This window comes from Odontesthes bonariensis, chromosome 17 (assembly GCF_027942865.1).
Source record: "Odontesthes bonariensis isolate fOdoBon6 chromosome 17, fOdoBon6.hap1, whole genome shotgun sequence".
NCBI lineage: Eukaryota > Metazoa > Chordata > Actinopteri > Atheriniformes > Atherinopsidae > Odontesthes > Odontesthes bonariensis.
Window position 1 is genome coordinate 23,540,212 of NC_134522.1, and position 23,777 is coordinate 23,563,988.

At 41.4% G+C, this 23,777-nt stretch overlaps 1 protein-coding gene across 5 annotated transcripts in view; it reads left to right on the top strand.

The window, feature by feature from the left end:
* Positions 1-23,777, top strand: part of actn1 (actinin, alpha 1) — a 56,391-nt gene that overhangs the window by 7,908 nt on the left and 24,706 nt on the right. For all 5 annotated transcript variants that reach the window (XM_075448270.1, XM_075448268.1, XM_075448267.1 and 2 more), the window contains exons 2-4: positions 16,194-16,308; positions 17,616-17,735; positions 23,259-23,345. In XM_075448270.1, the coding sequence (XP_075304385.1) occupies positions 16,194-16,308; positions 17,616-17,735; positions 23,259-23,345 (322 nt within the window). The remainder of the gene's footprint in view (positions 1-16,193; positions 16,309-17,615; positions 17,736-23,258; positions 23,346-23,777) is intronic.

Genomic DNA, 23,777 nt, shown 5'->3' on the forward strand with positions numbered 1-23,777 from the left:
AATGAATTTTATATTCACAAGACTTTATGTTTTGTATGTCTAAGAAAAGTGTCACAAATGATTGTTTAGCACAATGTTATTGAGAGTACCCTTTAACAACATAAATACAAAGTGATAATAAAACAGTACTACTTGGTGAAGTTTTATTTTCCTCCCTGTTTTCTCATGGCAGCCATCAGTGCTCACACCAGTTACTCAGCGCTTCTTCTCGTGTTTATCCTAATTCTGCTGCTGCTGCAGGAAACTTATCAGTGGATCACTTCCCGCATGTCACAAGACCTTTTCTTTCAGATGAGTGTAACTGACGCTGCAGGTGCAGAACTACCAGGCTTTTAATGACTAGCACAAAGTAGAGGTAAAAAACCATTACGTTATGCAAACCAGACTCGTGAATTAAAAACTTTGAGGTCAAAACCTCCTATAGGAAAAATGAAAAGCATCATATAATTTTTTTGTTTTTGTTTGAATTTCTTATCAGTTTCTCTCAACCTTACTTACTTTGCTTTTACTTTGTGCTTTTTTCTCATCATAATGTTCTTTTCTGGGTGGTGATGGCTTTAGGTAAAATGTTTCTTTAATCCTTGCTTCGCTTTAGTTTGAGCATGTTGAAATCTGCTCTGGCCTTATCAGGAAGCCTGTCTTCCACTGTGCAGCGGGCGGTGCGTCACTCTTATTTGCTCAGTGTCTTGTAAATGGCCAATTGCAGCATTTGAACAATGACGACAGGATGTTTCTTAGGGCTTTATTTACACTGCGGGCAATTAAGGCTAATTCAGACGGAGTTCAAATCAGTGCAGTGAACCAGCCTGCCGAGGTGGCCTGAACGAGATGAGGGGGAGAAATGAAGTATGCAGAGCTTAAAGCTACAGCACATGGAAGCGAGATGAGGCGAATGCTCCTGTGAGCTTTAGAATGGTGTAAACAAATCTGCTGTTTGTGATGAAGATTGAGGCCAGAGGCTCTTTGTTCTGCTGCACTCGTACGTTTTTGTAAACTGGGACAAGCATCGAACGGCTGAATTTCAATCAGTGCTGGCTATTGATCGTGTGATCCACCAGCGGTCAGGCAGAGTTGACTCCCTGCAGGCGAGTGGCATCACGTGCTGATGACTCTGTGCTATTTGTGTGCGATACAGTTCGCACATTTAAATTCTGTTGCCTCAAACGGTGGCCAACATCTCTTCCCTCGTATGGCTTTTCTGCTTCAGTTTCCGGGCAGGATTATCCCGACGTCACGTCACGACGTTCATGTGCGACAGTAAACAACAGCAGCCCCAGTGAAGTGCTCGCAGTGGATCTCATTACAGGTTGTAATAGACACCCCCTTCCTTCGAAAGCCCCACCCCTGGTTACCCAGTGTGAGAGGAGGGCTGGCCTGCTACTTGTTGCTGTGCAGTGGAGAGCCCTTGGCACAGCGGCAGGGCAGAAGGGCGGTTTGAGCTGAATGAAGCACTGGCAGGTGGCACTGGGAGGGAGGGTGCAACAACAGCTGAGGGTGCATTTAATTTGATGCTGTGATCACTTTACAACAAGAAGCGAGCAGCTCTTCAGTGGACAGACGCGCATTACCTCATAAACTCTCCTCATAGTGCTCTTCTTTTCCTTGACTTCACTGTGACCCACTGCTTCTTCTCCTCAGCTGGTGTAATTACAATCTTTGTGACCTTCTACCGATCCAGCTTAGAATTACCAGAGAAGGACCCAGAGAGCCATAACATTTTTCTTCCCCCACAACTTTGTATGAAATTCAATACATCCTTTGATGCCCTGCAGCAAAAGCAGTATACAGGTTGATGCCATGAAGTGATAACCTTCTAGTTCACCGATGTTCCAAAACAGTTTGAGCAAAGGGTTAGTCTGACTGTTTAGCATAGTGAATTAACTCTATTAACTGTGTTATTTTTCAATGCATGAAGCCAAAAGCATAAAAGCATACATGTACAAAATAATCCAAATAATGTGTTGGTTTACAGTGAAATGCAGATTTTGTGTCTAAAAGCATTAAAATACACCTAACTGAGCAAAGTGTAGATTGTTCGTTGCAGTTATTGCTGCTGGTTCTATATGTCAGTTTGGTGTATAAGAGCCATAATAACATCTATTCAGACAAAAGTGTTTACTGCAGACATTGGTGTTTTGGAAAATGCTGCCCATGGAGTGATCAGAGCTAGATTCTGTGAACTAAAGTGTGTTTTGGGGATTAGCTGCTTGGCCCCACTCCAGAAAGGGTTTGCCTTTTTTTCTGTGTCGTTAACTAGGAGGGACATTTCTTGTTGAGGTAATAGGCCTAGTAAGTTGATGGCCACTTGAGTGGGGCTGAAAAGGTTGTATAGGTTTGAGGTTTATACACTACCTGCAGCAAATTTTGCAGTTCAGGTTTCTTTTCCCATCTGAATTTTTTTGCTACTCCTGTGTTTGACTCATATTTGAAACTAATGATGAGGAAGCATAGTTTTTGTCTGGATCCCATACACAGAAGTAACAATGCCCCTCCCCCACATACACCTTTTTCATGTTTTCATTTTCTGAACACAGACATCTTGTTTGATTCTGCATAAAACATCATATGTTGAAGCACAGAGTCAATGTCAACATTTTCATATCATCCAGGTTTCTGTGCGATAAGATGTGCATGCAAATATCCAGAGTTTTGAAGTTTAAACGCTAGTTAGACCTCCAAGTTAAAGATCCTCCTTTATCAAAATCACACTATTAACATCTGCTGTTTTATGATAAACCAGATTTAACCTTTTTGCTTTGTATTATCCATTCGCTTGGCAACTATTTAACAGTTTTTCCCTAATGACATACAGAACGGCTAATGGTTGCCCTCATACTGTCTGCAGATGAGTTTGTCACAACTCAGTAGTGCACAGAGAGGTCGAAGTTTGACACGATCGGTCAGAGAAAAAAACAGAGCAACAATGTTGAGGGAGACGATTAGCCTCACACGGCTCTGTGTGTGCTTTGCTGTCACCGGCGGGATAGAGGAAGGCTCTTTCAGCAGTTTCGCCACCACATTACTAATATTATTACCCTATATCCACTTCCACAGTTCGACTTTCCTTTCTGACCAATTCTGTCTGACACGTCATAACCCAAAGCCTGGGAGATACAGAGACACCAAGAGCAAGTTTCTCTTCCATTTTCCTGGTTACCAGCGTGACCAAGCGACCAAGACGATTCAGATACTCAACTCTGGTCAGAGCTGGGGTCCAAAGCTGCGGAGCGATTTGAAAAAAGGATGCTGCTTGTGGATCTTCTCCTCAAAGCAGACACATGTGGCAGTAAAAGCTCTCTTTGTCAAGAACGGTTAAAAAAAAAAAAAGTGCTATGTGGACTCAAATCTTCTGGGTTTTCTTTTTCTGTTGGCTCATTCAAAACATAAAAGTCCCGAAAGTTTTGTTTTGCTCTGTTCAGAATTCAACAGAAAGAAAGATTTCTCCTCTATATAACCTGGTTATAAAGTTGAAATGTACAAGTACAATGATGGCCTAAACAAGACACATGCAGTACAGCTGATGTGTAGATGTGTTGAAAGTGTCCTTTGTTCGAGTGCACCGTAACTCCTCCCAGCTCAGCATTTCTCTGAGTCAGGTGATGGTCAGCAGTGAAAAGCGTTGCTCCGGCACAAAGCGGCACCACGGCCGCACCGCACATGACCGCTGCTGGCAAACCGATTCCCAGCTGACTCATGAGTACTGTGGTATGACTCTGGTGAAATGGGCCACTATACTTTATCCCATCATAGTGTTTGGACTGGCATCTGTCAGAGACAGCTCAGGCATGACTCAGGACTTATGGCTCAGCTGAGTCGTGATAACAAGTTTACTCCTGTTGAGGAAATCCTCTTTTCTTTGCGGTGCCACAGTGGACATACCTCCACTGTCCATTTTTGAATAAAGTTTCGAGGATACTTTATAGTGTGGGACATCAAATGACCACATACTAAGGTTTGGAGTATGTAGAATAGAAATGCAAAAATTCCAGGTGATGATATTTAAGTAAAGTCCAGCTATTGTACACATACAGTACTATAAACCTGAGCTGCCAAGCTAGCTCGAGTTTGGACACAGACACTATAGGATTCTGTAGAGTGGCTTTTGTGCAGCAGGACTCTCCTGCAGGAAGACGCACGTTCACACTGAGCTTTTCGATGACTTTTTGCTCTGCATAGATCCCTTGATGCTTAGGCTTTATTTGAATAGCATCTGCACGGAGATTTGCATCCAATTTGTGTGCTGTGAGATCAGCAGTAGAGCTGAATCTTCTTATCGGCTACCTCATACTTAGTTAGACATTCATTAGGACACAGACCTTTTTGTTTTCGCTCTCACCGAATATGGAAACGTCACAAATGAGATAAAACATGGCAGGAGCAGATATGATTCTTTTTTTTTCTGTTTTTATAGTTTGAGATCTGAGGAAATTAAACTCATAATTTGTTTATTTTTAGCTGAATGAGGCCTTCTTTTAGTTCCTTATTTATTCAGTATTTTTAGAATTACTTTTAGGGGTTGAAGTTTAAATGTCACACTGAAAAAATTATGGATTTGAAACTTTACAAAAGCTAGTTGTCGTGTGTTGTAATAATATAACTGGTTGGGCTAAATTCTATTTAACCAAATGTGCCTGTGTTTCTGTTCTGTAAGAAAGCTGACAGTTAAAAAAAAAAAAGAAAAGAAAATGAAAATATACTTTATTCACAACCAAAAATGTCATGTAATTTAATTAAGGAGCTGATTTTAAATGATTTCAAACAAAAATATTAGCAGCGGGATGCCAGCAGAGCTTGCACAGCAGAGAAGACGTGTTGAACTATCCTCATCGCAGACGTTTTTGTGGTTGTAAACTTGTGCTGCGTGGGGTGTGCGTGCGTGCGTGTGTGTGTGTGTGTGTGTGTGTGTGTGTGAGGACGTGCGTGTAAACGCAGACGTGGGCTTGAAGAGCCTCTGCACAGCCAAGCTGTTTGTTTGTGAATCTCCAGGCTTTTGTGGTTGTCATAACAACCGGCCAGTGTCAGGCGCTCTGCGGCATTTTCACAGACGAGCCACTCTTTGTTAAATGAACTCGGTGCAGGATTGAGCTATTACCACACTTTGACTCCTAACTGTAGCACACACACTCATGAATATGCATCAGAGCTGCTGCGGGCCAACAGAGAGTAAATATCAGTGGACTGGTCACAATGTCTGCAATTCTTTGTCAGCCTGAACTTTTTTTTAGCTAATCCACTGCTCTGCCAGCACATGCTAGAGTAAAGCACTGAGGATTGTGCACATGCAAGCGTTGAGGTGGGTCTGCCTGCACCTACAACGTACAGTATGTCTCTGCGACATGTCTTTGTTTGCAGTCACGCCTTTTTTTTTTTTTTTTTGGCCTTTTTTTATGCTTTCTTTCAATCGCTTCCACACTCACCCTTGTGCACACGTGTGCTGAGGCAGCAGCCAAGGCAATAGATAAGTGTAATGGGATGACTATGCTGAGTCGGCACTTTGGAGTAACAGCTTGTTTGAGTGCCTGGCTAGATGGAAGCTGCACCTAAGAGACTGTTACACTCCATCACAGCTGCTGGCTGATGGAAAGAACACTTCCTCATCACTGCCAGGAGGGAGGCCTGTGCAGGACAGTGTGGTATGTAGCATGTGTGTGTTGGTGAGAAAGAGGGTAGGAAATGTCTGAACTGGACTCAGGAAGATACTTGAAGAAACGCATAATACTTCATTTTCAAAACTCCTGCTGTGTCCACATAGGCTCTGCACGTTTGTCTATTTTAGTTGCCAGTTATCTCACATCCCCCATAGTGATCAAGTGAAGAAATCTTTTTAAACTTCCCCCTCTTTTCTCTCTGTTTTGCTGCTGCACAACATCCTAGATGGCTCCTCTTCAACTATCAGCTGGCCCAATCATATCACCCGCTGACCCTAACCCTGTGTAAACAGCTTTCGCGTTGATATGTTTTCTCATGATAGCGGATAAAAAGTGCAAGAATTGTCAGCGGAAATCATTTAAGTAACACAGCATCAAAGCCAGTGTATAAAATATGTTTTAAGAAAAAAAGATGCGAAGCTATGCATGATATGACCAGAACTACAGCAGCAGGCTGCGTCTCGGTCGGCGCCATTCTATATTGTTGTACGATGTAAGTGTTCAATATAGTTACAACAATTTTATTGTATGTGGACACATCTCACTCTCGGTATAAGGAATTGGTTACCTAATATGTTTTTAAACCTAGAAAACACCATCATGTTTTTTTTTTTAAACTATTTCATGAAATGGTATGAGGGACAAAATTTTGCTGCCTTTTTTTTTTTTTTGTCGCATTGTTTGCTAAATTTCATTTCATTTTGTATACTTGTATATCTGAATGACAATAAAACCTGTCTTTGTCTATGTTTATGTCTCTAAATTGAAGAAAAAGTGAGATTAAAGCTCCCCTAACTAAGGTGTTAAGTAATGTTTTTATTAGTATAATAAATTGAGGATGTTATTGACACTGATGTCTTTTTTTGAAAAATTAAACATTTTGTCAAAAACAAAGATAAACTGAGGAGGAAAGTAAAAAAAAAAAAACAAAGAGAGAGAAAAAGGGTCTCAAGCCTAAAATGACCGGCTCAAGTGAGGAAGTAGAAATGCACACACATACACACGACACACACACCACATCATCTGAACCTCATTCAGTGTATTTTTTGGAGCCAGAGAAGTGAGCATTGAGTGTGAGGGTCGCTATGTGTGGGTAGTCAGGCTGTATCCTCAAGTGACCATTAGAAGAAGGAGACAGGGGGATGAATGATGACCTCTGACCCTCACAACTAACTCCCTCCTCCTGGCCCTCAGACTCCTGTCCTTTCTCTGTTAAAGAGAAAGAGCAGTGTGAAGGCTGTAACTCCACAAGGTTGAGCCAGCAGAAAGGTCATATTGTTCCTGCCCTGCATACTCAGAGCAGGATGGATGGAGCAGTGACGCTTATTATTCAGCTATGTCTCGCTGTTGGCCTGCCCCTGGGGATGCCAGTTGACTCCATTCGGTTTGTTTGCACACATGCATTTGTTTGACCGACTGGTGGATACAGCAGGCTGTGTTGGTTCCATGATTATAAATGTAATCAATATTTACTTCTTAGTTGGGCCAGGCAATTCCTCATTTCCACAGAAGTTATCCTGGGGGCCTGGTTGCACTCTTAATGGCTAAAATTTATGTTGTTAATTCATGGAGCATCCAACCATTTGCACAAATATTGAAAGAGTTCCACACAGCAGATCGTTCGCTACGCGCTCGATACCTTGGTAGAGTCCGGTTATGTGAAATTTGACTTAATGTGCGTTTGTCAAATCCATTTTGCACTGATGGTAAATGACTTCATCCTGAAATGCTATTGTTGTATTGTGTAAAATAGTTTTAAGAATGTATATTCCATCTGATCATGCAGGGAAGGATGAATCACAAATATATGATGTGTCTCTCTGCCATACATGTCTGTCATCATCATCTTTGTCTCTGGGCATATACTGCGGTTCCTCTCTCCATCATCAGTTTGCTGAGATGGATTTTGTGTTTTTAAAGCCTCTCTGCTTGCCAGATGCAGAGAGCCACAGCGCAGCAGTCTGCAGCGCATCCAGACAGCAATTTGCCTCGTTTCCCCACTGTGCCTCCGAACTGAGAACAGCAGTTATCTGGATCTCATTTTGTTGGCTCCTCTTGACGTTCATTGTCAATTCTGCTGTTTAGATGACATTAACTTTGGGATGTAACCTACATCTGAAGCCAATATCAGCTGAAAGTGCTGTCAGAAACGCGCATGGTCGTGTCTGCTTCAGCTACATATTTGTTATTGTTTACATTTTGTGGCTACTGGGCAATATCTCTGTTTATTCTCCTTCTGGTAGTTGTTTTCAGGTAAATTTAACATCTGATTGTCATCACTCCTTGAAATGGATATATGTTTAGTTAACTATGATGTTTTTGACGAGTATTTCAAGGTAAACCACATATAACAGGCAGTTTGCAACTGGCTAGCTGACAATAACAATAGAAATATTCATACTATCACACAAGTGTACAGCACCAGGTTTCTTCGCAGAGATGTTAAATCTTTTTTTTTTTGGGGGGGGGGGGGGGGGGGTTTATGCCTTTAATGGACAGGATAGTTGAAGAGAGAGACAGGAAACGGGGGGCAGAGAGAGGGGGAATGACATGGAGTAAAGGGCCGTTCGATGCAGGACTCCAACCGGGGCCGACTGCAGCGAGGACTGTAGCCTCTATACATGGGGCGCCTGCACAACCCACTACGCCACCGGCCGCCCTGAAATGTTGAATCTTTCATATGTAAAAATGGGCAGGGGTTGGCCACTCGGTGAAAGATAACCTTGTATTACAGAGCCCATATTGCTTCTTCATAGGTTCATAGGAGTTTATAGAATAGTTTTCCATTCGCTAATGGATAAAAAAAATTTTTTTCCCCCTAAATTGTACATTGCTGCAGCATCTCTTGTTACCTTCTGTCAGGAATGCTCTGTTTAAGCTGTTGTCTGTCTCTTTAAGGCCCCTCCTCCCGAAAGCCCATCTGTGCTCTGATTGGTTAGCTGATTGATGGAAAATGGTGGCGTGCAAAAGTCTTTAGGCTTTGGTTTGGTCAGATATTTATTTATTTTATTTTTTTTTTGCTGTGTCAGGTTCCTAACTGAGAGAAATGACTTGCAAGTATCTGCAGTGTTTCCTTTATCATCTCTTTTAACACAGGAAATACTGGACCATCCTGAATGGGGGGGAAAAAAAAAAAGGAGATAATATGTCGCACAATTCCTTTGCATTAGATTAAATATCTAAAGCACTTTTTGTAAAATATTAACTGAACATCTGTAGTAGCTTTATCACTTCAGACCCACACCACAGCTTAATGCAGGTGTTGTGAGATTCTCATTGAAGCGTGGAGTCTTTCCAGAGTCCTTACGAATTCCTTCTACTATTATTCCTTAACTTCATGACCTTTTCCAACAAGGTCAGAGGAAAGAGTTTAGAAAAGGATGATAGAGGTCTTATTTAACCGTTTTTGTTTGCTGTGATCTGTTTGGTCAGTATAGAGCAGCACCGCTGTAAAACCATAGTTTGTGAACACTAGTCACAACACTATCGTGCAAAGAAAAAACTCAAACAGTAATATCCTGTTGACCCTCCAGGCCTCTTGTTACTGAAAGGTCTGCACTCTGTGTCTTATTACTGGACAGTAAAGTAAAATTTCACTGAAGTTGAACTCGGTGTGACAGATTTGTGTTGGATGGTTTGGCCTTCCTGGTTGAACCGACTCATTATTAAATGTAATTAGATTAACTGATAAATGCTGTTGCGTCTGAGAAACTGTCCCTCCAGGCTGCCATTTTAAATCAGAACATGCTCTCTGTGAACTTGTCTGGATAAACACAAGGCTCTGATCCATTACATGTTAGGAAATCATCTGGGTGTCTGAGAGGGAGGAAGGTGTTAGCAGCTCTATTTTCCTGGCACACAAAACTCTTTCCACAAGCACTTTCTGGCCCCCACGAGCCCAAGTGAAACCGAGGCAGCAGAAATAGACTTAACAGGAGAGAAATGACACTTTACCTCCCTGGGATACACAGAGGCCCGTTTTCCCCTTCAACTCATCTCGACAGTATTCATCCTCTTTTCTGTTCCAGTTGCAGAGCGGGATTAATTTTTTCATGCTGTGGATTCTGTTATAGAAGGAAATGTTTTCCTGTTTTCAAACGGCACATTTTACCATCTCCCAAATTTTTGAGGAGATGTTGGAAATCTATCATTCTTGACATTTTTCCCAGGAATTTATTTTCCTGATGCTGGGGTTTCAACGGGACATGAGAGGTTCTGAGCTGGATGCTTAGGCTTGAGAAACTGGCCGTGGTGTTGAAAACCATCTTCCTGTGTTAGACACTCGGCCAGAAATGTCCGCCTTTCTGCCTGCCCATGTGTTAGGTTATGGCAGGGGCTCGCATTCATGAGCTAGCTTTTTTCAGTTAAAGGATTGTACTAATATGGAACTGGCAGAGAAGCGGGAAATATTTTCCTAAATGAGGTTGATTAATGGAGTGGAGGGAAAGGCAGGGGGGTCGGGAGGGAGGCTGGGAGCAGAAGAGGAGGAGGGAAGAGGAAGTTGGGAACAAGAGCGAAGGCAATAGTTGGATTTTAAAGAAGACAACGTTTGAAAGATTTACCGTGAAGAAAAATAGAAGTTGGCTTAAGCAGTACAAGGTCAAGCTCTTTATGATTGTCAAAGACTGGTTATGTCCAATAGTGGCTGACGCATAGTTACATTAGTTAACTAATCTATTAGTTAAGTTCAGCTTTTAAGCTTGAGGAATATAAATCAAAAACAAAAATCCAAACTTGTTTACAAAAAGAATGTTTTTAAACTATTGAAATGTTTATATGTTATTCAACAGAAATTTTAGGGAAAACAGTTTTTATATAATATAAGCATTTAGCAACACATTAATTAATTAACTTAATGCTAACATTATCCAATACTGTTAGGCATTTATGTTTTAGTGTGTTGCTGCACTCATAAAACATGTCTCAGTCTTCCTTCCGGTCTATATATCCATGTTTTTGCAAAATACGTGACACATGACACATGCATATTCATGATACCAAAGCAGAGTGTGTTTTCCTCATTAGATAAGCACATATGTGAGGAAAATAAACAGACTTGAGCTGACCAAGACTCGACAGACTCAAACACAGCAATCAGAAGAGATAAGTTACTGGAGCTGGTAGAAAGTGACGGAGTGGAGAGTTTGGGCTTATCTGAAAATCTACAGATCCCAGAAAACTAAATGAGACAAAACAAAGGAGTTTATGGAATTAAAGCGACTAAAAAAAGTCTGAATTACATTTATGAACTGTGACTGTTTTCTTTACTCCGTTCCCTGCAGAGATTGAGGTAACATCTCATTATGTGATAACACCCACATTCAACTACTACACAGGCCTACGTACCTGCTGATGTTGATGCTCGACATCATGCTACATCTCACTATGCGATGACAACGACCCTGTCAACGACCCTGACGTCTGTCATCATATAACAAGACATCTCACGATGATGATGGGCATATTAAAATCGATTGATTGTTTTGAGTTTGACAGCCATCCCACACAACGTTTTTAACAGTCTTTTTGCTTTTCTGCTGCCTTCTTACATCTTACAAATGGTTAGGGATAGGAGTTAAAATACGTGGTCAGGATTAGAATTAATATACGTGGTTAGGTTGAGAGGTTCCAAAATACATGCTTAGTGAGAGAAACATAGACAGGGTTCAAACATGGTACTATTCATACATTTTTTTTTCTGCCATGTCATGTCGCTGCAGCCCCACACTTTTTTCTTTTTCTAATTCTAGGCCCTGTTTTCCTATCTGATGGGGTCTTAATGATTAATGTGGACAGAATCGTTTGGAATTGGTCAGACATTATGGTCAGCAGTGGGACTGCTATAATCTAGAAATGTGAACTGGCTGCAATGTAATCTAGGTGGGAATTATACATGTCAAAGCAAAACAATTAGTGTTTTCATTGCAAACACAATGCCTGCAAAGCGCACTGCACTGGCATTAGGGGTTGTCACCCTTTTGTAGCCTAGCAACAACTTAAGTTAGTCGAAGTTCCCCAATGGTAGTCTTTGAAAGAGTTGCAAAGCCTTTGGTATCATTTCAGAGTTTGGTGCCGATATGAGCCAGTGTAAATTTTAGGATAATTAAGCTAGGATTGCTACACTGCAACTGTGTAGTTTTGCTCCACTCTTGCATGGGTGGTTCTCTCTACTCTCACTCAAGGTCTTCCTGCAGCAAGTCACTTCCCATTTGATTTCCTAACCAGACTTGGACTACTTGTTAGAAAAACATCTCTTTAGGCATCCTTTCCTTCGTGCTATCAGATCCCTTTAATAACAATCTGTGCCTGTTTGTGGTAAAGTTAATTACCTTCACTTTTGGTTACACTGCACAAGCTGTGGTTGCTGGTTTTAAGGTTCTTATTGACAACTGATTCCAAACAGTTTCGACCTTAATGTTAATGGAAATGGTGGTGTGGCAAAGCAATACCAATTTGGAGTCTTTGCATAGGTTTTTCCAAAGTTTTCAGTTGTATGAGGACGTCTCCAGCGGTGTTCATACTGAAAGTTTGAAAGTCTGCTTTTTGCTATGCTTTTTGTTTGCTATGTGAGCTTACTGAGAGCGGCAGGTTTGCTTAGTTACAAGACTGGAGACAATTGTTTAGACACAGAAAGCAACATCTGCCTGTTAATAGCTCTGGTGTTCAATTAAATTTCAATTCAGTATATTTATATAGCGCCAAATCACAACAAATGTCATCTCAAGGCACTTAATAGTATAGTCCAATTCAAGCCAATTGTAATCATAATCAATTTAAAAATAATCCAATTCATTCATATAGAGCCAATTCAAAAACAATTTCCTAGCTAAGGAAACCAACAGATTGCACCGAAACTGCGGTATATTTCGCTGTGGTATTTTGTTAAAAGCATACAACAAGTTTGCCATTGCTGCTTTACTTCAGACATTAGGTTGGCTCTCGATTTTTCTACAATAAACCACTTCTTTCTTTTCGTCCTCTTTACAATTAGGAGCACTGAGCACAGTATCCATGTCGATCACCCTCCGCTGGTGCCGAACTGTACCTTCATTGGTAGCCATGGAAAAAGCTTTGAATTTAATACTGCTGGTGGGCAACTTTCCCTGAAGCTGATGTGTAGCAGATTCCTCCCTCTCTTGACCCCTGTTGTTTTTACAGCTCGCCTCAGTTCTGGGAGGCTGAGACCTGCGAGAAAAAAGAGGAGACAGATGAGAACAGAGAGGGGGGGAAAGGCCCTCAAAATTTACGAGCCTCCAGTTCCTCCCACAGACACCGCCAGTCAGTCAGTGGTGCTTTCACTTTGCTCCGTTACACGCCATGCTGCCGAAGCCGAAACAGACTGTGTGTAAACTGCGGCATTTTCACTGGCAGTGACTGCTCTCTGGGATTCTGCAGCAGACATGTTAACAGCTCACAGAGATTCACAGCACATGCTGTACTGACACAAACTGTACAAGGACAACACAATCACACATGGAGTTCACAGGCGTCATGAGACACACCACATTATATGTAGCACAGTGTTGTACGCATCACTTTGAGCTGCTTGAATACAAATTTATATTTCAAGGTTTGTTTTAGTGTTTTGTGTTGATGTTGGTAACAGTCTTTATTTTGTTACTGATCTAGAAACAGTGACCCAGATAAGATTTTTGTGCGAGGTTACTACTTAGAGAGCAATTACTTATGAATTCAACAAGCATAAAGACGAACATTGACAGTAGAGGAGAGAAGTCACAGAGATGATCTGCTTCACTAGTGGAAGTCATAAACCACAAAGTTCAGAGGAAAGGATACATTGTTGCTACAGTGACAAGTAAAACGTTTGCCTTAAAAAAGCAATAAAAGTTTTTTTAATTTTTTAACCTGGAATTTGTTTAAAGAAGTCAAGGGGAAACATTTGTACAATGAAATAACTGCTTAAATGCAGTAACGCCGCATATTGTGTTTAGCTGTAGAAGTTTCACTACCTATACAGAACATGTTAATTACACTCACTCTGCCACTTCTTCCGGCTATAAACACACAGGCCCTCTGCACAGGGAAAACTCAGAGCCTGCGCTCCTGATGCAACTGATCCAAACACAGCTCTCAGGGGACATCAGAGCAGTCCACACCAACACTTAATGATGTTGTGCTTGTATTTGACGTTCTTGGAAAACACACCATGATCATACAAAAAAGAAACTGCACAGCAGTGTTGTCACACACTGAGCTCCAACTAAAATGATGGTGGCGGATTATCAGTCATTTTTTTTATGATTAATGAACAGTGGATGATTTTAACATTAGTGGACAAATGCTGACCTCTCAGTAGTCAATTCGGTTAATTTTAGGTCCAGAAATCTTCAGAATTGATCCTAAATCTGGCTGTGATTTTGCATATGTGATACTGTGCTGAAATACTAAATATTCCAGGCAACAAGTCAATATTTTTGGCAATTGATTCCAAATTGGAAAGAAGGAACAGTGTACATAATCAATTTTTGAAACGGAGCAAATAACCTCGACAACCTAATGTTGTCTGTGACGTTGCTTGCATTCCTCAACAGTTAAATTCCCAGTGACAACATCTACTGTGGGACTTCTTTCCACTTTATTAGTGGACCAGTAACTGAGCCCAGAGCACCTGATGGGCCTGGGACTGTTGGCCATAAAGCAGCAATGGGTTCATGTGACGCTGCAGGTGGCTACCAGCCTGGACTTGGTGCTGCTGCCAAACTCCACAGTGACCCAGAGAGCTCGAGGAACTGCAGGAGGGCTGGCTAATTCTTTTTGGGAGGAGTTCAGTCCAGAGCAGCCAAACTCCTCCTTCCAGCACATTTAACAAGCTGACACTCCTTCTGTGAACTTTTAAATAATTTTCACAACTGTGCTCTTTACCAGTTGCCATTTTCATCTGTCTGGTCTTGTTAAATCTTTACCAAGGAGGACAAATGTGTTCACTTGCTCTTCTGAAACACACACCCTACTCCCCTTTGTACCTTATACACTACTTCCCCAACTGAATTGATGTTATTGGGTTTCTGCCTGGCTTGTCTTCCCTTTCTTATAAAAGCAGCTTGTAGTTTGCTGATGATGTATTAACATTTCAGTATATTTAAGGTCAGATGTCGGTAATTACCCAGAAGCGCTTAAAGTTGTCTGTCTGTCATGTTTTGAAGGCGTTTGCTGGGAAAGTGAACAAAAACAGGGAACAGAAAGAAAGGGGCTGATACTTGTCGAGATAAATAAAGTGTTGTAGCATGGGAATCTGAACCACAGAGCCAGCAATCACCCATATCTTAACACTTTGATTAAATTATACAGTATTCACGCTAGGTGCTGACACCACAGCTCTGCCTCAGTAGTTTACCATCTTTGGCAAGCTTCTAATGGGCTATTGATTAGAGTAATTTGAAGTACCTCTTTGCCTGTTGGAGCCTGACTTACATCACGAGTAACTCTACAGGAAAACAATATCTCATGAGCTGAGGGTGTGTGTCTGCTCTTGTCTGCTGCACATAAATCTTCATTGTTGGTCTTTTTCTGTCAGTTGTGCTCTTGAAGATAACACACCATATAATCTGTCCTTTTCCCTCGACATCCTCTGCGATATCCAGAGAGTTTCCTTAAGCATTTTCTCTGGCTGAAACTCCGCCACATGCCGGCAAACCCACACGCATCTGAGCCCAGCTCGTCCACACTCAAGTTTATTGATAGTCATGTAAACCTCACTCCACTCCAATTTAACAGTGATCTCATTGCGGAAGTTCCACAAGTGCTCCGAACCAGTTCGCCAGTGACTTTTAAGTGGCTTTTGTTCCCCGGGCAGTGGAAGACAGTGCTGGCTTTCATAAACGCCTGGCTCTGCTCCTGCAGGTCCTCCCCCTGCTCCCTGGTGGAAACATGGTGCTTGGTGTTTGGGGCCCTGGGTGTAATTAACCCAGGAACTCGTAAAGAGGCGTTCGCAGCAGGGTGCACGTCGGGCCAACTCATCATGCCAGCTCCCGTTGGGCGGCTGAGATCCCGCTCCAGATGTTTTCCGTTAGTGTGTTTGCATGCCAGCAATGCCGGAGAGTCCAAGCTTTGCTACACCTACTGTATACAGTACAATGCTCCTGTGTACTGTTGTTCAATGAAGAAAGGGCAGAAATCAAGTTTGTTAGCATCTCAAGAAAAGGTGAAAGGGTGAGAAAATGTGAATAAACCAGCATGGAACAAATTTAATTGGTCTTTGCTGGGAAACTCAACGGGTATCTCATTCACGGACATGTTAAGCAGGGATTTTAGGTAGCAGCATGGCCCTGTAGATTATTATTGGTCCATACTGAAAAAAATGTGTTCTTTGGAACGGTTCCTTTGTTGGCAGATTGTAAGATTTAATAAGTCTACAATTTAAACAAACATGAAGAAACTCTGATAGCTACACAAGCAAACTTGGCGCCTATAAACACCTGGGTGGCTCACGCTGGAATTATGGAAACGGCACAGACACTGCGTGTTTGGCACTTTGTTACACGCCTGTTTGTAATGATTTATGTCTTCTCTTTCCTGTTTCTGTAGACATTTACAGCTTGGTGTAACTCTCACCTGAGGAAAGCTGGCACGCAGATCGAGAACATCGAGGAGGACTTCCGGGATGGACTGAAACTCATGCTGCTGCTAGAGGTCATCTCAGGTAAAGGGCTCCATATTGAACAAGATTATCTGGATGAAAACAGCATTGTCACATGTTAATTTTGGGCAGCAGGATCAGCCTAATAAGAAATTAGCTTTCTTTAGTTGAATACTGAGAGTTAGATAAGAAGATTGAGAACACTTGCGTGCCTGAATGCCTGATTCTATTATAGAGGTATCTTTAGCTTTTGTAATGTCAATAATTATAGGTGAGATTAGAAAACTGGGTGAAAATAGCTGAGTTTGTGCAAAGGTATGGGTAATTTGATGTTCACACTGAGACGGCACTATTTTAGCTTTGTCTGGTTCAGTGTAGAAGGATCTTTATGACACTGATGATGACGATCTGGCCATTTTAGATGATGACATTTTTTTTAACGCACTCTGACATTTAATAAGCTCCGTGTGTGGGCCTCAGTCTGACAGCATATCACATGAAGCATGTGGGACAATGGGAGATGAACTGCAGGGAGGGCAGTGGGGACCTGCATGTGGTAAATTTGTATCAGAGGTTCCAACAGATTGCTTGTGTTTCCATCCCTAAATGAGAGAGTTTCTGCACATGTGAGCGACGAGCACTGTCAGAATCAGCTTTTGTGTAATGGAGCTACACGATGTGCAGTTTGCCAGTGACAGTTGTGTGCACAGAGCTGGTCCCACTGCTCAAATTCAGTCTATAAGCAGAGCTGTTTATCAGTCTGGAGGTGGGAGACAGACACAAATGGATAAATCAGACCTCAGCCACATTCTTTGTTTGGCTTTTGCAAACATCCATTTTATACCTCCTACTTTTATCCTCTTTTATCCGTTTTTTTTTTTGTGCTAGATTCGAGCTAGTCTCACAAAACCAGACCTGTGCCAGTAATGAAGAAAATTCTGGTTGCACACATTATCACGTCAGATATAGTAAACAAACGAGTGAAGAGAATGATGATAAAAGTTTTTGTTTTTTTTTGTTTTTTTTTAAAGCATTCACATTTATGCAGCTGAGTTTCCTTTTTTATGCGTGTTTAAAAGCTGTGAAGGAGAAAAGGTGAATTGAGGAATTCCTCCTTGAACTTAATTTCCAGTTGGGAACACCTACTTCTTTTACTGAATTACAACCAGTACAGTAGCAACATAGCCTGTGCCTCCAGCTTCTGGCAACACCGCTGATGGATAACAGAAAGATAACACGTTTTTATTGGAAAAATTGTATTCTACTTCTTTTCTGGATCTACTAGGAAATAACTACTCTGGCTGTGTTCAGGGGTAAAGTTATAAGACGAGGAATAAAGTGAAAACGTTTTTGTTTTTTTCTGTTTGCAGGCGAACGCTTGGCCAAACCAGAGAGAGGCAAAATGAGAGTCCACAAGATCTCTAACGTTAACAAAGCGCTCGACTTCATCGCCAGTAAAGGAGTGAAGCTGATTTCTATTGGAGCAGAAGGTGAGTGATGCCACAAGCCAGAAAGATGCCAAAAGATGAAGTTAAAGACATTTTCCACAAAGTCACATGATCTCATTTAGATTAGTATATTCCCCAGATTTCACATATTGATTTTAATCAGGCCAGCCAAGCCTATAGCTTCTATTCGCTTGTAAATAGTTATTTATGTATAATGTTGCCACAGACCCGCCCTCTCTCGTTACCACGGTAGAGCTGCTGGCTGCTGTGCACTTTAATGAGATCCTTATTCCTCAGTCTTCTGGTAGAGCTTGTGCTTTCAGTGCATTTTCTGAGAGTAGATCTCAGGATCAGCAATTCCCTCCAGGGGCTAAGGCAGCTCGTTGTTCAGCACAAATAACTTGGAGATGTCCGTCCTCCTCCCTTCAGGGGATAAACAAGTCCTTAGCAGAGTAAACGCTCTGCTCTCTCACAATCTCACAATCTCTCTTTTTATCTTTCTTCCTCTTTCGCAGCCACACACACCCTCCGGTTGTTTTTAGAAGGCATGACATTTGCACACACGTGTGTTGCGACAGACAGAAAGCGCGTTGTCTAAATGGTCCCAAAATGTTTGTTTTTTCTTCTTCATGTCAAAGATTTGAGATGCCAAATGTTCTGGGTGTGTTTATCCGGTTTTTGAAAAGCTCGACTTTGTATAAATTTGGTCGGACTTGCATGTTTACATGCATTTCACAATGACAAAAATATTATTTTTCTAGTGTAATGTGAAGCCGTTTAGTGTTACAGAGCATCTAGTTGTGCCAGTTAATATCAAAGAACGGACATCTGCGACGAGATTTCATGTTCTGTGGGTTGGTCATTCTTTTAAAGCAGGTCACAGCCAACACAACACAACACACATAATCAGTCAGATTACAAATGGAAACCAGAAATCTCCCACTTCCAAATATCTTCACCCTCTGGTTCCTGCATATTAAAAATCAGGCAACTGTTTGTACAGTTTAGGCTGGTGAACACAAACTCTCCCCACAACAATTCTCATATGGGGTGACTTTTCATAATAAACTCTGAGCTGACTCCTACATGATTCTTCTGCATTTCCATAAATAAAGCTTGATAAAATAGTTATTCAAAATATTGTCACGTTTTGTTTTTTTCTGGTTTTTCCGTGCTAATTTGACATTTAATCATTGTAGAGTTGACAGTGAATAAGTGACAGGTTATGAGCAGGGAGAGAGATGAAGACTGAGATGTAGCAAATATCTGAATTGAAGACTTTACAATTCCTTGTTATCTGGAACCCCTAATCTTAGTCACACGAATAATCTTGAATTTATATTGCTTCACTTCAACTTAAAGGTAGGGTAGGAGATCCTGGATTTTGTGTCCAGCGAAGCTGTATTTTGAAAATACACAGGTCAAAAGTCCCAACCCTTTTCTTCCCTTTCCCCCCGAAGCCACGCCTCTAGAGTACATGAACGCGCAATGCTTGTTCACGAGCACGAAGGTGCACGAGCGCTGTTCTGACAGCAAGCATCGATCGTTGCCGTATTTAGTATTTAGTATTTAATATATGCTAACTATACGTTGAATAATGCTAGGTGCTAGCCAAGCTGGCTCTAGTTTAGCTTCCTGCCAAGCTTCTGGACGCGTAATTCGTTCACGGAGCAGGGTACGCGCACAGGGGGAAGGAGGGGGGGGAGGAGCAGATTGCACTTTGATAGACGCATCAGAATCCAATCATCGTTAAAGGTCCATTCTGTATGATTGGATAGTGTTTTTCCTAGATTGTGCGTTCTAGAGGCCACTAAAACTTTTAATTTTTGTGTCAAAACTTTTAATTAATTGGTTGCAATGGGGGTGTGAAGAGTATTTCAAGCAATATGTAAATGTTCCAGAAAAAGATCCCCTACCCCACCTTTAAATCATAATTTTCTCAAACATTGAGAGAAAACGTGATATTCATGTATTTAAAAAAAAAAGCCTTAATTTCTCAAAGAAAGAACTCTTTCTTATATAATTAGTAACAATGTCAGTTGCTTCCACATCCGAATCAGGGAAATATATAGCTCACTTTCCCAGAAGTCATGGCTAGGTCCTCAGTGACTTGTTCTGGTGGTCCAAAAACTAAAATATTTACACCTGAAGCAATGAAACCAGACAGTTGTTGGCATTTTAAGATAAATCATCAAAATAGTTTCCAACAGAACACTTGTTTGTTCAAGAAGAGACGCAAATTATCTGGAGTTATTCTGCATTGTACAGAGTTTGGTATACTAGCGCCTAAACCAGACAAGCATTCCAGACAGATTAGCCGCCTGGAATCCCCTCCTGGTCATCCAGCCCAGCTCCCTGCTAGCTGTGGCTTTGGCAGTGGTAGGATGGGACTCGTCGAAAGCTCAGGCCTACAGAGCTCATCAGGGGGTTTGTTGAGGGTCAGGGTGAGGGGGTGGGTTCAAATAGAATTAACAGGATTTGTGTTCCTCCCCCCATGTGGATCAGTCATGTTCATTAGAACTAATCTCAACATGATCTGCATGTGTCACCCTGAACCAGTGAGCTCGACTTTTTCTGCCTCCTAATTCGATCTGAGCGGTCTTTCACACCACGTTACATATCCAGACATCTGACTGACATCTCGCAGCTCAACTTTGTCCGTCACAGCTGAGTTGCCGTGCTTCGAGCCTTATTGGATTAGAGTTAGAAACAAATGATTATTGAAGGCGGGCTAATGCGGTGACCTGTGGAAGGGGAGAGTCATTATCAACAATGTACAGATGACTGGACCGGTGCTCATTCATAGCCTTCACCCGCAGACACACCGACAGCTGAACAGGTCCATCATTGCATGTTTCATTCATGAATCTTCGCCATATGCTGCTTCAGTCTGGTAATACGGAGATTAAACAGAGCCGCGTGGAACCAAAGAGAGATCCGGTGTTACAATGACATCATCCTTATTACTTGGTTATCATGTGTGAAAGAGTTTCCCCGACCTGAAACACCCGAAAATGGCATATCTCATTACGTTGTGCAGCTTTGGAATGCATGGCTGTAATTTTCCTTTTTTGGACACTTTCAAGGATGGTTGGATGACTATTATTATTATTATTATTATTATTATTATTACATCTGGTTGCAATGGCACTTTTTTCTGCACATTTTGAATGACTATATATTGCAGAGGAATACTCTGTGTTATACGGTCTTCATATGCTTTTGAAACAACTGTTAAAGGTGACCTATATATTTAGATATTCATCTAAAATAGGGGACATGTTTTCTAAGAGGGCAATTTATGAAAAGCACAAATGGAGGTGACCAGCTCTGCCTGTTATGTATAAACAATGTGCTGATTTATGAATACAGATGCAGCCGGTTCATCTCCGTTATGGCCAACTCAGTCTACCAAGAGCTGTGCAAATTTCGCACGCGGTCACAAAGTGATGATATTCAGGTGCAGGTATTTACTTACCACAGAGGCGCGTTTGTTTATTGTAATATGACTGGTCTTAAAGCCTGAAGGTGATCATGTTTACTTCATATTAAATTGCTGAAAGTATTTGAGCTGGGCTGGTTAGTTCTTAAATAAAAAAAAAAAATTGAAAAAGGTGGATTGTCTGGCCTGCTTTACATTCTTACACTGAGATGATTGTCCCAAGACTTTAGTCTTCAGCTTGATGATAATAAGTTTCCCATGTATAGGACCTTGGACCAGATTCTTTATTACAATTATTAAAGAGCCCCTATAATTGTCATATACAAGTTCATGATTTCATTTTTGAGGGTCAATAGGTTTACATGCTTCTCCGTTCAAAAGCATTTTTCGCATTTTCTTCTTCACATTTCCCAAGCGCTTCCTGTCGTTTGTCTGAAACTAGTTTCAGCTTCTGCGAGACCATCCTGAAAGGCAAAATCAGTTCAGATTGGCCAGCTTATTAAAGGGATAGTTCGTTTCTTTTGACATGAAGCTGTATGACATCCCATATTAGCAATATCATTTATGAACATTGACTTACCCCCGCTGCGTCCTGTGAGCCGAGTTCCAGCCTTGTTTTGGCCTTGACGAAGGTAGTCCGGCTTGTTGGCTTGGGCTTAAAAAATAAAGCGTCTTGCTTCTCAAAACAATATGCGTTCAAAAGAGTAATACATTTGCGTCACAAAATTGTTCACCAAAAAAAGTCAGACCTCACAATCGCTTGGCGCTATTTCTCTTTACCTTCATATCAATGCGTTCAGCCACCTGCCGATAGCTGCACCTGTTACGGTGTTTCCTGCTCGGAAGCAGGGGACTGCTCGGTCTGCAAGTCAATGTTCATATATGATATTGCTAATATGGGATGTCATACAGCTTCATGTCAAAAGAGGCGAACTATCCCTTTAAGTCAGAAATGGATATAGCACCGATCATTTCTTGTTTGAGTGTTTGCCAGACAAGCAAATGTTTTCCGTGGTGATGTTATCAAGTGCAGGAAGAAAAGCTAGACTACAAACAGGACCATTTCCGACAGTTTAGGAGCGAATGTGTTCTGTGGGAAACGATAACTCTTTGGTGTGGACTCTGGACTCTGCAGATCTTTTACATGCACAAAAAGCTGTGTACGCACTTGGGCCCTTTCAGTAATTTCAGTCTTATATATTGTAATAAAAGCACAAAGAGAACTTTTTTTTGTACTTACCAACATCCAGTCATATCCAACCTCTTTATTCCCTTTTTTCTCTTTCATTAGGGACCTCAGGAAATGAACAACACATGTGAAAATGTGAACAGTGACTTCCCAGCTACACAGTGCGTTTAACGTACTGGAGAGCCAAAAATGAGGAGTTTGAAAAAGTTTTGATGCAGGAGACTTCTCTTCCGTCGTTTGTATTCATGTTCTTTGTAAAGCACTTTGTTCTGATAGTTCAGGGTCTCACGTCAGTTCAGATTTTTGTCCTGTAAAGTATAAACGATGCGCCTTAGCAATCAATTTGTTCTGTCTCTCTCTGGCTTTCTATATCGATTAATAGGAGTACATACATTCTCTCCCCTCCGCCACTCACTCTGTTTTCGTCGTTGCCTCCACCTCACGGCAACAATTGCTGCTTTGTCAACCACAAAATGAAGGCATGCTTGTTTTTGGCGGTACATAATGGCCCAATCAGCAGTAAATTGGCGACCTTAGTAAATCACATTTCGTAATTCATTTAAAAGCCCTGCATACTGTCAGCAACTCCTAGTTCCTAGAGTCTATCGTCACTCTTGTGGGGATGTAGGTGATGTGTCCACAGTGTCGATATTGTACGTTTTCTTAAGCAGAGCTTTTCAGTTAACAGTGAGCTTATTTTCGATGAATAAATGTTTTAGCTACATGTTTACAAGCAATCAGAAACATTGTTCCACAGCAGCTGCCTGTATAACAAGTTTTGTCTGCATTCATTTTTTTTTTGTCTGTTGCTGTGAAATAATCTGTCACTGCCAATTATTTAAAAATAGCACATAATTGGCCTAATTGAACAGTTGCTTAAAGTGAGTAAATTATAAAAGTGTAAATGTTAAAAATGCCTTTGCGTTTCTTTCAGAGATCGTAGACGGCAATGCTAAGATGACCCTGGGAATGATCTGGACCATAATCCTCCGCTTCGCCATCCAAGACATTTCTGTGGAAGGTATTATCTGTGTGTGTGTGTCTATAGACTTGTTTTATTCTATTTGTGGGGTCTGAAACTGGGAGCCCATTATACTTGTGAGGTCTGGCAGCCTTGCTTGGATTGAAATGAAAACCAAAAAAACACAAAAAAGGAAAATTAGTCTCAAAGGGATTTGTTTTTCATAAGTAATTAACTCTGAATTATTTTACACTAGCAGTCATTGTGCATGGCTGTTGCTGTGGGCAGGAAGGACCTCTTTATTGCAATGGAGCCGAAGAAGCCTCTGACTGAACACATTCCATTGTTTCCTGACTGTTGTGTGGAGGACAGAGGCGGACAGAGTACACAGCTTCCTTACTTGAGTAAAAGTACAGATAACCCTTGATAAATTTTACTCAAGTACAAGTAAAAGTACTACAGTCAGATGTCTACTTAAGTAAAAGTACTGAA